The sequence below is a fragment of the Manis javanica genome, chromosome 8 (genome assembly GCF_040802235.1).
Source record: "Manis javanica isolate MJ-LG chromosome 8, MJ_LKY, whole genome shotgun sequence".
Taxonomy (NCBI): domain Eukaryota; kingdom Metazoa; phylum Chordata; class Mammalia; order Pholidota; family Manidae; genus Manis; species Manis javanica.
In genome coordinates this window covers 95,167,759-95,182,252 of record NC_133163.1, presented here as the reverse complement: position 1 = coordinate 95,182,252, position 14,494 = coordinate 95,167,759, and the positions used below count along the sequence as shown (strand labels likewise).

The 14,494-nt window shown below is 38.0% G+C and overlaps 1 protein-coding gene and 1 long non-coding RNA gene across 13 annotated transcripts in view; one reads left to right on the top strand and one right to left on the bottom strand.

The window, feature by feature from the left end:
- Nucleotides 1-14,494, top strand: part of LOC108400252 (uncharacterized) — an 80,950-nt gene that overhangs the window by 17,336 nt on the left and 49,120 nt on the right. The gene's annotated exons all lie outside the window — the stretch shown is intronic.
- The window catches only part of SLC28A2 (solute carrier family 28 member 2), a 54,289-nt gene continuing 41,349 nt past the window's right edge, over nt 1,555-14,494 (bottom strand). For 9 of the 10 annotated variants that reach the window (XM_073211752.1, XM_037022124.2, XM_073211755.1 and 6 more), the window contains 6 exons: nt 14,172-14,340; nt 13,765-13,962; nt 13,101-13,182; nt 11,681-11,779; nt 11,362-11,473; nt 1,555-1,929 (listed from right to left, as the gene is read on the bottom strand). In XM_073211752.1, coding sequence (XP_073067853.1) covers nt 1,812-1,929; nt 11,362-11,473; nt 11,681-11,779; nt 13,101-13,182; nt 13,765-13,962; nt 14,172-14,340 — 778 coding nt within the window. In that variant the 3' untranslated portion in view covers nt 1,555-1,811. Of the gene's footprint in view, nt 1,930-11,361; nt 11,474-11,680; nt 11,821-13,100; nt 13,183-13,764; nt 13,963-14,171; nt 14,341-14,494 lie in introns of all 10 variants that reach the window. The other variant, XR_012120676.1, reaches the window with a different exon arrangement.

Here is a 14,494-nt window from a genome sequence, read left to right as displayed (position 1 = left end):
GCAAATGTTCATGTATAAAGATGCAAAGGTTAATAATCTGACCTAGTGTTCAGTACCACCAATTACTGCATTCTCCTTCCTCTTAGAAACTAGGCTAGGATGAAAATCAGTGTGCAGATCAGGAAGCAGTTTACTGAGGCTTTGTTTTCTTTTGTGTCAAGTTTGAAAATATGGGAGAGGAGATAAGAATGGAAGCTGGAAAGAAGACTGAGAGGTTCTGAGCTCAGATAATTGTGAAGTGGAGGAAGGTAGATTAGCTAAGTGAACATAGAAGTACTACATCCATGTTTTAAAATATATGTAATTTATTAGAAATTCACATAACATAAACTTTTAAAATGAATAAATCAGTGACATTTCGTACATTCGCAATGTTGTGCAACCACCACCTCTATCTAGTTTCAAAACATTTCCACTGACCCAAAGTAAAACCAAATACTCATTATGCAGTCAGTCCCTATTCCTCTTCCTCCACCCCAAGCCCTTCAACCACCTATTTGTATTCTGATGGATTTATCTGTTCTGAATATTTCATATAAATGGGACCATACAAAATAGAATCATCGAGTAATTATACAAAGCTTTTATGTCTGCCTTCTTTGACTTAGCATAATGTTTTCCAGGTTCCTCTTTGTAGTATGGATCAGTATATCATGGTTTTTATGACTGAATAAAATTCCATTGTATGTATATAATATGATGTATTTATCCATTCAGCCATTGATGGACATTTGGACTGTTTCCACCTTTTGACTATTGTGAATAGTACTGCTGTGAACATGCAGGTTCATGTACTGTTTGAATGTCTGTTTTCAGTTCTTTGGGGCATATATCTAGAAACTGAGTTGTGGGGCCATGTGGTAATTCTACGTTTAACTTTTTGAGGAACCCCTACATCCTTTGAAACTTCTTTAAGGCTATAATATTATTAATATTATAGGCACTATTAGATGTAAGAAGTATATTAAACATTTTAAATCAGAGTGCCTCAGCCTTAGCACTGCTGATGTTGGGGACCAAAGAATTCTTTGTTGTGGAGCTGACCTGCCCATAGTAGGATGTTGGGCATCAATCCTGGCATCTACCTGGTAGACGTCAGCAGCCACCTCCCCAGTTGTGACAACTACTAATGTCTCAAGACATTGACAAATGTCCCCTGGGAGGCAGGACTGTCCCCCCTACCCTTTTTTTCACTGAAAACCACTGTTTTAGAGGGTGCCCTGGAGACTTGAAGTAAATATGGCACTAAAGTGTAATAAAACAAAGTAAAGGCCTTTAAGAACTGGATGTCCCTCACAAGTTTGAATACAGGAAGCAATTTTTGTTTACTGTGTAATGATGTTAGGGAATTTGTAGGTTTACAAATGTGTAACAATCAGAAAAATCTTATTAAATATTCATGTAACTTTCATATCCACCTCTAGTACCATAAACTCAACTGATTCACAGAACAACAAGAAATACAGCTTTTTACCTCAGTGTACATTACACACCACATCACATTTATAGTACACTGCAGCACATAATTTTTAAAATGGAAACTAGAAGCAAGGCTTTTTTTATATGGTAATATTTATTATTTCAAATATAAATTCAGAGAGAGCCCTTAAGAAATTTCCTATTTGGTCCAGCCAAATAATGAAAAGAGAAATCTAATTTTCATTATGGGCATACAGTGAGCACAATGAAATTTTTACATTTACTGTTAAAGATCGTGGTGAGTTACTTGGAGGGTGGGAACTCTGAGTACATAAGCACCTTTGCCATCAAAAAGGCATAAAGATCAGGGCTGTTATGGAAATGGACCAGCCTTAGGCACAGACAGCATTGGCATAGAACGCACAGCAGTTAGCAAGGGCCATGGCACTGAACTCTTTATCTCCCCAAGGGCCAGAAAAAGAAGGAGGGCTGGTGCCATTCAGAGCAGTACTGAAATGAAAAGGCAGAGAGATACTTAGTGGGTCAGATAAAAACAATGCAACAGGATGTATCAGTAAGTTCTACCAAGGAGCTTAAAAAAAAAAAACAAGAACAAAACCCATAATGGATCCAATCCCAATGACTAAATAAACAGGACAGAATTAAGTTTATTTTCTTATTCACACACAAGATAATACTAGTAAGAAACTCTATGTAGTATGGTCCTTTGCCCAAGTCCTAACCATACTCATTTTGGAAATTTCCTTTCTAAACATCACTGAGGAAAAAGTTGTGCCTTATAATGAGATTTAGGACTGAATTTATTCTAAAAAGTGAGGTGGTGTTCCAAAGCCACTTTCCTCTTAAGAAAGTGCTCAGGTGGGCTGGCTGTCTGGCTTATTTATTATTGTTTCAACTTTATTGAGGTATTATTGACAAATAAACTTGTAATTTATTTAGAGTGTACAAATTGACACAATTTGACACAAGTATACATTGTGAAAGGATTCTCAGCATTGAGTTAATTAACACATCCATCCCCTCACGTTTACCTTTCTTTTTTTTTTGGTGAGAACTTAAGTTCTACTTAAGTTCAGTTATATAATACAGTATAATCAACCAGTCACTGTCTTACATATTAGATCCTCAAACATCTTACACATTAGATCCTAAGATTATTCATTTTACAGCTGAACATTTGTACCTTTATTCCAGCCTCTCCCTATTTCCCCTGCCTCTCAGTTCCAAGCAACCACCATTCCACTCTCTGATTCTATGAGTTTGAATTTTATTTTCATTTTTTTTAGATTTCCACATATAAGGGATACCGTGCAATATTTGTCTTTGGCTTATTTCACTTAGCATAATTATTCATCCATGTTGTTGCAGATACCAGGGTTTCCTTCTTTCCTAAAGATGAATAATATTCCATTGTATATTTTGGAATATACACAGGTTCTTTATCCATTCATCCATCAGTGGACACGTAGGTTGTTTCCATATCATGACTAATGCTGGTGTGAACATGGGAGTACAGCTAGTAACTTCATTTTCATTTCCTTTGGATATATACCCGAAAGTGGGATTGCTGGATCATATAGCAGTTCTATTTTTACTTTCTTCAGTAAACTCCATACTCTTTCCATGGTGGCTGTACCATTTTACATTCCCACCAACAGTGTATATAGGGTTTTCTTTTCTCTACGTCCTTGTGCAGTAATTGTCATCTCTTGTCTTTTTCATAATAGCCATACCAACAGGTATAAGGTGATGTCTTACTGTGGTTTTAATTGGCATTTCCCTGCTAACTAGTGATGTTGAGCACCTTTTCATGTACCTGTTGGACATTTGGATGTCTTCTTTGGAAAAATATCTGTTCAGTTCCTGTGTCCACTTTTAAGTTGGATAATTTGTGGGTTTTGTTATTGATTTAAGTTCCTTGTATATTTTGGGTATTAACCCCTTGTTGGATATGTGGTTTGCAATTATTTTCTCCCATTCTATAGGTTAACTTTTCATTTTATTGATGATTTCCCTTGCTGTGCAGAAGGTTTTTAGATAAAGGCCCACTTGTTAGTTTTTCTTTCTTTGCCTTTGCTTTTGGTATCAAATCCAAAAAATCCTTGCCAAGACCAGTGACAAAGAGCTTACCCATTATGTTTCTTATAGGAGTTTTAAGGTTTCAGGTCTTATGTTCAAGTCTTTAATACATTTTGAGTTGATTTTTGTGTATGGTGTAAGATAAGTTTCATTCTTTTTTATGTGGATATTGCCAACACCATTTATTAAAAAGACCGTCCATTCTTCATTGTATAGTCTTGCCTTCTTTGTTGAAAACTAATTGACCATCTATGCATGGGTTTACTTCTAGGATCTCTGTTCTGTTTCACTCAACTATATATTTGTTTTTAGGACAATACCATATGTTTTTTATTACTATAGATTTGCAATATAGTTTTAAATCAGGATGTCTTCAGTTTTGTTCTTTCTTAAGATTGCTTTGGCTATTTGGGGTCTTTTGTGCCTTCATATGAATTTTAGGAATTTTTTTTCTATTTCTATGAAAAACACCATTGGAATTTTGATAAGGATTGATTGTATTGAATCTATAGATCACTTTGGGTAGTACGAACACTTTAACCATCAATTATTCTAATCCATGTACACAGAGTACCTTCCCATTTGTTCATTTCTTCTTCAGTTTCTTTTATCACTATTTTTTGATAGTTTTCGGCATACAGATCTTTCATCTCCATGGTTAAGTTTTTTCCTAACCATTTTATTCTTTTTCATGCTATTGAAAATGGGATTGTTTCTTTAATTTTTCTTTCTAATAGTTTGTTGTTATTATGTAGAAACACAACTGTTTTTTGTATATTGATTTTTGTATCCTGCAACATACTGAATTCGTTTATTCTAACAGGTTTTTGGTGGAGTCTTTAGGGTTTTCTATATGTAAGATCATGTATGTCACCTACAATTTTACTTCTTCTTTTCTGATTTGGATACCTTTTATTTCTTCTTCTTGTCTAATTGCTCTGGCCATGATGTTTAGTACTATGTCGAATAAAAGTGGTCAGAGTGGGCATCCTTGTCATATTTATGATCTTAGAGGAAAAACATTCAGCTTTTCACCATTGAGTATGATATCAGCTGTGGGTTTATTATATGTGGCCTGTTTTGCATTGAGGTACATTCCTTCTATACCCAATTTGTTGAAAGTTTTTATCATGAATAGTATATTGAATTTTGTCAAATGCTTTTTCTGCATCTACTGAGATGTTCATATAGTTTTTATCCTTCATTTTGTTAAAGTGGTATATCACATTTATTGATTTGTGTATGTTGAACCATCCTTGCATCACAGGAATAAATCCCTCTTGATCGTGGTATTCTATCCTTTGAATGTACTGTTTTAATGTAATGTGCTAATATTTTGTGGAGGACTTTTGCAATCTATATTCATCAGTGTATTGGCCTCTAATTTTCTTTTCTTGTAGTATCCCTGTCTGGCTCTGGTATCAGGGTAATAGCCTCACAAAATGAGTTTGGGTGTGTTCATCCCTCATGTATTTTGAAAGTCTGAGAAGATTGGTATTAATTCCTCTTTAACTGTTTGGTGGAATTCACCAGTGAACCCATCTGGTACTGGAATTGTCTTTGTGGAGAGTTTTTGGATTACTGATTCAATCTCCTTCTTAATAACTGGTCTCTTATGATTTTCTATTTCTTACTGATTCAGTCTTAGTAGGTTGTATATTTCTAGGAATTTATTCATTTCTTCTAAGTTTTCTAATTTATTGGGATATAATTATTCATAGTAGTATCTTATTATCCTTAGTATTTCTGTGATCAGTCATGATATCTCCTCTTTCATTTCTGATTTTGAATCTTCTCTCTCAGCTTAGCTAAGGGTTTGTCTTACCTTTTTAAAACAACAGCTCTTAGTTTCATTGATATTTTCTAATTTTTTGGCCCTATTTCATTTATTTCTGTACTAATCTTTGGTATTTCCTTCCTTCTACTAACTTCAGGGTTAGTTTGTTCTTTTCTAGTTCCTTGAAGTGTAAAATTAGGTTGTTTATTTAAGATATTAATTTTTTTCTTAACGTCTGTGTTTATTGCTATAAAATTCCCTCTTAGAACTACTTTTGCTGCATCTCAACTTTTACTATGTTGTTTCCATTTTCACTTGTCTAAAAATATTTTTTTAAGTTTTTCCCAGTTTTATTGAAATATAATTGACATATAACATTGTATAAGGGGTGTAACATAATGATTTGTTATGTGAATATATTGTGAAATGATTTCTACAATAAGTTTAGTTAACATCCATCACCTCACATAGTTACAATTTTTCCTTCCTTGTCATGAGCCAAGATATTTTTTTATTTCTCTCTTGAGTTTTTTGACCCATGTTCTAGAGCATGTTGCAGGTCTCCACATATTTGTCAATTTACCATTTTTTTCTTGTAATTGACTTTTAGTTTCATACCACTGTGGTTAGAAAAGATGCTTGATACCATTTCAATCTTTTTAAATTTATTAAGACTAGTTTTGTGGCCTAACATATGATCTATCATGTAATTTCCATGCTTGAGAAGAATGTGCATTCTTCTGCTGTTGGATGGACTGTTCTATAAATGTCTTTTACATCCACATGGTCTAACATGTACTTTAAGTCCAAAGTTTTCTTATTGACTTTCTGTATGGATGATCTACTCATTGTTGAAAGTGCAATATTGAAGTCCTCTACTATAATTGCATTACTGTCTATTTTTCCTTCAGATCTGTTAATATTTGCTTTATATATTTAGGTGCTAAAGTTGGGTGCTTAAATATTTATAATTATTATATCCCTTTGATGAATTGATCCCTTTATCATTATATATATAATGACCTTTGTCTTTTGTTACGGTTATGTGCCTGAAGTCTGTTAATTCTGATATAAGCATAGCTACCTCTGATTTCTTTGGATTTCCATGTTCTATGGGACATCTTTTCCCATTCCTTCACTTTTAGTCTATGTGTGTCCTTGAAGCTGAAGTGAATCTCTTATAGACAGCATATAATTGGGTCTTTTTTAAATCCATTTAGCCACTCTATCTTTTGATTGGAGAATTTAATCCATTTGTATTTAGAGCAATTATTGATAGGTATGAACTTAGTATTGTAATTTTGTTAATTGTTTTTTGGCTGTTTTGTAGTTCCTTTCTTCCTCTCTTCCTCTCTTCCTTCCTTTGTGATTTGATAATTTTCTGCAGTGGGTGCTTTTATTCCTTTCTCTTTACCTTTGTGTATCTACTATAGGTTTTCATTTTGTGGTTACCATGAGGCTAACATAAAACATCTTACAGTTACAACAATCCATTTAAGCTGACAATGACTTAACTTTGAATGTATACAAAAGCTGTACATTTATACACCCCCCCATTTACATTTATACAAAAATGTAAATTGTGACATTTTTGCTGTTGTTCTTTAACCTGTATAGTAGAGTTATAATTGGTTTACCTGCCACCAGGAATTTAGCTACGTATTTTCCTTTGCCAGTGAGTTTTGTGCTTTCTTATGTTTCATATTACTAAAGTTAGTATCCTTTTATTTCATCTTGAAAAACTTCCTTTAACATTTCTTGTAAGGCTGTTCTAATGGTGAACTTCAGCTTTTACTTGTCTGGAGAACTGTGTCTCATTCACTTCTGAAGGATGACTTGGCCAGGTAAAGTATTCTTGGTTGGCAGTTGTTTTTCCTTTTTTTAAAAATATGTTATCCTACTCCTTTCTGGACTATAAGGTTTCTGCTAAAAAGTCTGTTGACAGTCTTACAGTGTTTCCCTTGTATGTAACAAGATGCTTTTCTCTTGCTACTTTTAAGATTCTTTATTTTTAACTTTTTATAATTTAATTATAATGTGTCCTGTGTGAGTCTCTCTAGTGTCCCAAAGAGGATAATTGAAGTAGACACCTACATGCAGGCTGTTTAGAAGCTGAACCCTCAAACACTAGCTGGGAAGGTGTGCAGTCAAACCCCTTTTAGGGAGAAACTGGGAGATGGGCATTTTTGCCTGTCTCCTCTGTGCTGAGCCTATGTATATAGCTGTTGGGGGGTGGGGGGTGCTCTTGTGCCCATTTAAAAACTGCATCTTTGTTTGCTATATTCCTGTTGGACTGGTGAATGCAAGCCCCATTTAGTAAGAGAGCTAGGTGATTTGCAGACCCATCCATCCCTTGGATGGCAGCCATAAAAGTGGAGGCTCTAGCTGTGGGTGTAAGTTCCTTCTGGGGAGATACTGGCAACTTGGTTTCATTACAGTAAGCTAGAAAGAGAACGTGGGCTTCAGGGAGGATCAAAGTCATACCCTAGATGCATGCTAATTAGAAGGACCCTCAGGCACAGGGACACTTTTGACTGCTCCCCCTGCACTGAGACTTGGGAGGATAGACACAGTGAGTGCCTGTTAATAACTGCTTCCCTGTTTCCTGTAGTTCTGTGGGACTCAGGAACCCACTCTCTCTAGGCTTTCAGAGCTAGGTGTTTTGGGAACCTGTCATTCAGATAGGAGCCTTAAACATTGGAGTATTAGGTGTGCAGCCCAAACCCTTCACTCCTTAAGAAGCTGGGAGTTGGGAGTTCCCTTGTATGGTGCTGTGCCAGGGTGGGGTTTATGGTAAGACTGTGTCTCAGCTTGTTCTACCTAATTTGATGTGGATATTTTCTTAGTTGCCTGATTTGTAGAAGTCACTCAGCTAGTTTCTGGATTTCTTTCAGAGGAATTTCACTCCATGTGTACATTTGGTTCATCCATGGGTGGAGGGAAGTTCAGGAGCTTCTTATATTGCCATCTTGAACTGGAGTCACTCCAGACTTACTTAGTATAAATGAATTGGACAAAAACATTATTTCTTTCAGATTCTAGATGCTAATGATGCTAAGTAAGTGATTTTAGGCAAAAAATCTGTTGCAGATTTGAAGGCAGAGATGAGCAGAAAAGAGCATTCTGTTAATTTTTTAGTGAAGTTCAGTGACATAGAGACAACTTATTGTTAAACAAAAATTAGCAATTTTCACTTTATTCATTTACTTTAGATGATGCTTACATTGACATCCACTGAACTTCCACAAGAGCACAGGAGTCAAACTATGCCAGATCAGTAGTCTATACAGTTTATAATTCATCTTTAATTGTATATCAAAAGAATTATCTTTTCAGAGGATGTTGGTTGCCTTCTACCTCCAAACACAGGAGGGTAACATCTGTTAACTTGGCATAGTAACCTGTTAAGCAGGTAGTGCCTGAACTTTTACCTAAATAATGAATAGATCACTTACTTAAGGATAACTTCCAAATCTATGTGAAGCTCTGATTTCTCTCCTGAACCCCGGACCCCAGTTGCTTGTGAACAGCTTCAAGGTCCCATAGGTCCCAAGGTCCTCCAAGTCAACATATCCAACTGAATTAAACCACAGTCTTCCCCTTCATTCTTGCTCCTGGAACTAGTCCTCTTCTCAGTGACCTTGAGACCCAGTAGCCCATGCCAGAAAGAAGATACTCATTTGAGATTCCTTTCCCTCCCTCACCCCACCCTTCCTTCCTGTCTAGCATTGACAAATCCTGTTGATGCTCCTTGGTCTGCTGCACCTCCCTTCTCACAACCATGTAGTATCCGCTGCCATCTTCTCTCCTGTGGACTATTATAGCAGTGTGTTTATTGGTCTCCCTGACATTTAAATGACTACCAAAATGATATTTTCAAAAAACATTTTATTGTGCCAGTGTTCAGAATTATGTAAGTCAAAAATCTAAATTCCTTAGTATTTCATACAAGCCCTTTTAAAATCTCTCATCCTCCTCTCCCAGAACTCTCTTCATTTACCCGTATATAGCTAGTAATACACACATCTTTTGCTTTGACAGAACTGATCATTCTAGTTCCTGAAAACTGTCCTTTTGTGTATCTTATATAACTAGTTGTTTCGATTTAATGATGTATCCTTTTTTTTCCACTGGTTTCTTTCAGTATTCTTTATCTTATTTTCTAAAGTTTTAAAATGCTATGCCTACATAGTATTTTTGGTCTTTTTTGGGGGGTTGGTATTTATCCTGCTTTGGTATTCTCTAAGATTCTTGGACCTGTGGTTTGGTGTCTAACATTAATTTGGTAAAATTCTCAGTCATTATTGCTTCAAATATTTCTTTTATTCCTTTCTTCTCCTGGTATTCCCATTGTATGTATGTTATACCTTCTGTAGTTATTCCACAGTCCTTGGGTATTCTATTCTGGGTTTTCTTTTAGGTCTTCATTCTCTTTGCTTTTCAGTTTTGAAGGTTTCTATTGATGTATCCTTTAAGCTCAGGGAGTCTTTCCTCAGCTATGTCCAGTCTACTAATAAGCCCATCAAAGACATTCTTTATTTCTCTTAAAGTGTTTTTTAATCTGTAGCATTTCATTTTGTTATTTTCCCTTAGGATTACTGTATCCCTGCTTTCAGTGATCATCTGTTTTTGCATTCCATCTACCTTGTCCATTACCACCCTTAGCATATTAATCATGGTTGTTTAAAATTCCATTATCCCTGCCATATCTGGTTCCGATGTTTCTCTGTCTCTTCAAATTGTGTGGGTTCATTTTTTACCTTTTAGTGTGCTTTGTAATTCTTCTTGATATCCAGACATAATGGACCCATAAAAGGAACTGCTGTAAATAGGTCTTTAATAATGTGATGGTGAGGTGTGGGAGGAGGGAAAGTTGTGCTATAGTCCTGCAATTAGGTCTCAGCCTTTTAGTGAGCCTGTGCCTCTGGACGGTGTATCTGGACGGTGTACTTAAACAAGTGTTTCTCAGGTTTTTTCTCCTCTCTTAGGTGGGACAGGATTGCCAAAGTGGGCTAGAGTTGGGTATTTCCCTTCCCCAAGTCAAGTAGGCTCTGATAATACCTTAGTAGGTTAGGCTCTGGTTAATTAGTATCCCCTGAGGCAGTTCTTGTTTAAAAAGAGCAGCGTTCAGGTGTATTTTTTTAATGGTTCCTTTTCCCCTCCCCCTGCCAGGGGCACAAGGGGATTTTTGTCTGATATTACTATGAGAACCTGGTCCAGGTCCTGGAGGTAAAACTCACAGTAGTGTGGGAGTGTCCCCATGGCTGGGTCCCCCCAGAGTTTTTAACAGTAAGACATTTCTTTACTGAACCTCCAGCAGTTACAATTCAGGCTTTGCTACCCCTGAACAGGTTTCTGCAGCAGTTTCCACTGATGAGTCACTGCTCCAGTGAGCCATGACTTCCTGTATTCACCTGACTGCCTCTATGATGCTGGGGCAGCAGTTTGCTCTGTGTCCCTGCCTCTCTTATGGATCCAAGAGTTATTTATCTTTCAGACTGTTCAGTTTTGACCTTGTTAGGATAGAGAGGTGACTTCTAAGCTCCTTACATATGGAACCAGAAAACTATTTTAATAATGCCCCAGAAATTGGTAAACAAGTTCCTTTTTACCCTGATTCATGATGACTTTATCAATTCAACCTTATTCTCTCTCCGTCCTTTTCATTTCTGTCTGAAGAAGCCCATATTTTTTTGCCATTTAGGACCATTGTCAAGTCTTCACCCACAACCTATCTATATTTCAATCACAATAAATACAGTAACTTCTTATCAGGGAAACCACCCTTCCTTACTTCTTCCCCTGACCCTCCACTTCTCCATACCTCACCAATACAGGTAAAATCTGTCACTTTTCCATACTAGAGCTTTTCCATACTGAGGATGCATCTAATAAAAGAAAAGAATACAGATCTAGACCACCACAAATACCCATCTCTCTCTTTATACATTCCACTTAGCACCTACATGATTCCCCTCAAGACCTTATTTCTCCCCACTTCCAGAAGATTCCTGAGTAGAGGATAGTGTATAAGAGAAAGGAACAGGATCCCAGTCCTCACTCACCTTTGAAAGAGTTCTCTGCAGCACACATAGGTCTCATAGGTTCTATTGCTGAAACTTGTATTTAGGAAGGAGACACAGTCAGTTTCAGCTCCCCTGGGAACATAGAGGATTCCTGGATAAATGAGACAGAGATACTAAGAGGAAGATTTTACACATGTTCCTTAAGGCTCTTGATTCTTTGGGTGTGAATTGAGAATACCGTAGATTAGGGCCTTTTCCGTGCATCTGTGAGATGGATAGTTAAAGCAGTATTCTGAGGGAGATCTTGTTGGGATCTAGGTAAGTGACTTCTGCCAAGAGACTAAGCTGAGGCACCTACCTGCCACACAGGCACTGATAAGGGATACACAGGCCCCTGTGAGGAGGGCGCTGACCACAACCTTGGACAAGTCACTCTTCCGGTGGGGTGCCATCGATGCTGCAGACAACAGAATAGCTTGATCTCTTCCCCATCAGGCACTGGGTATATCCCATGAGCCCCATTTAGAAGAATGAAGAACAAAACACAGCAGGTGAACAGCATCCTTACCACAAACCACCAGAAGCCAACCAGTGGTATTCCAAGAAGAATGTAGATGCATTTGTCCTGAGGGCTTACTAACCAGACATTTCCCTATCTTCAGTGGTTCTGTGAACATTCCCAACATATATCTGGATCAAGCAGAGTTCTGGTTTGCCCCAGACAGGGATAAGTGCCTGGGTGTTCACTTGTTGAGATCTGCACTCTGAAGCTGGGACCAGAATTAGATGGATGGCTTTGAGCCAGTGGAATAATGAAGGCAGCATTCACCTAAGCCTTAGCCATGTGATGCATATCCCGCTACTAGATGGCAATCTCACAGTCAGACAGTTACCAGGCTTCAGAATTAGAACCATGCAGACAAGTATTTAACAGACAAGTATTCAACAGATAAACTAAGAGGAAATTGTTCCCTCTTTAAATTCTTCAGCTAACAAGTAAATCAACTTAATGATTCTACCCTAAAATATGAGTGCCATAAAAAAAAATGGACACACTGAGCTGTATTTCTTCTTATACTCTATATCTAAATTGGATCTCCCATAGACTTGGAATCTGCTAGTCATTCTCCCTGCCCCTGACCTCAAGGACAGTTCCATGTTCCTCATTTTATTTTCTCCAACCATCACCCATGTTTAGCAATATCTTCAACAGTCTAAATGTATCTCTGATGTATCTGAGTCTGCTTCAAATACATGCTCCTTCCACACCTGGTGACTTGTAGCTTTTACTTCAACATTTCACACCACTCACTCTCACTATCCACCTTATGTGTCTGCTGCTTTTATCCTTTGATTCCTCATACAACTCCTACTTCTGGGAAGATAGTTGGTGAGCAGCCTAATTTCAGAAAGTACCTTCACTACTGAATAAAAAACAAAATATCTTTACTTACATGTGTACCATGACCATTTAATGGCAAAATAAAAATAATACCACTATGTTCTTCCTCATAGGGAAAATAAAAATTAAATTGTTCTTTTGGGCCTCTAATTAGAAGGAAAAAAGGCAACAGAAGTTGAGATTATAAACCCAGCTTAGACTGCATGCATAGCCAGGTAGCAGTTATCGTAACTCCAAATTAACTGCTGCCTGAGAGAGACCATTTCACATCAGCTTCTCTCTCTGGTCTCACTTGTACTGAAGCACCAGGACTGCTCACTACAGAAGCTGAAAACTGGCTGGCTTATTGAGCAGCTAGGAAAATTAATGGACTCACTCAAGCCTCCCAATGTGATTCCTATGGAGGTAAGATTGGCAAATCCACAGAGTGAAAATGTTGTAATAACTTCAGCTCTCACCTAAGGAAAACAAAAATAAATAAGCAAATAAACTCAGTCCCATGTATGCAGTGATATAATCAGGATAGAAGTCCCTGAGTACTTGGAACTCCCAGTTTTGTCCACACTACCCTGAAGAGTGTGGAAAGGATGCTCAGAAAATATTCACTCCCTGAGTTACTTGAGGGATAATGATATGGAAACCACTATATGCCTCTTGGCTCAACACTCTTCTTGTTGAAACCTATGAATAAATAGAAGGTCTAGGAATGAGGGTGATTGAGAGGGAGAGAGAAAAATCAATTTATAGCAATTTAAACTTATAAAGAAGAGGACTTCAGATCATCAGAAAGTGTCCACCCTGGACTGCTCCATCCATAAAGACCCAACAATTCCATTATAGAGAGAAGTTGGGTCAGAGTGTGGGGTGGAATAGCACCCAGACCTCAGGGCCACTCAGGCACTGGAGGTAAGCACATGGCTACGCTTGCTTTGTGGTTAGGCCGGGGATACTGGAAGGAGATCTGTGGGTGTGAAACAGACTTGTGTGTGACACTCCCTGACTGCCCACAAACTATTATGCTTTTCTAGATGGTCACTTACGGAAATCCACTGTTTCTCACCCCCAATCCACTCTTCCACTCCAGAGAGACGTTTGTTCTTATACTGAGACAGTTGCTGATAGGCCACAAACTCATTTGTGAAGAACTTGATCCCCACCATTTCAGCCACCATTGGACAGTCTGTCCACTCTACACCCATCATGAAAACCATGGGCCTTAGGATATAGGAGCAGATGACCTGGGTGAAAGAAAGATATTCCAGGAAAAGGAAGAACGAATACTGCAGGGCAGGAGCCAGGGCCTTTCTGCGGAGCACTGAGTCCATCTCCTCCATCCTTCTCCCATCCGTGCTCTCTCTCAGATAACTGTGAGTCAGGAGGACATGCACAGTTCGTGGACTACTTAACCACACCCTAGAAGGACAACCCAACAAATGTAATCTTTTACCTGGAAAGTGAGCCCTTGTATGTCTACCATTTCCCCTAGCCAGGAGAGGGCAGCGTTGATGAAGGCCAGCACAGCCAAAAAGGCAATCAGGTTTGCTGCTACATTAGCAGCAAGGCCTATGGCATCTGTGGCTCCATTGCTGGCAGCTTCCAGGACGTTCTTCTCCTTCCTGTGGTTACGGGGAGAAGGGAAGAATGTGGATCCCACTGTACCTGCAGTGCAGGAGGAAAGTGTAAGACCAGCCTGAGTGGTGATGGGAGTTCCTTAGTGACCCTCTTGGTGGGATTACAGTGAGGCAATGTCATTTACTTGCCATGAAATCG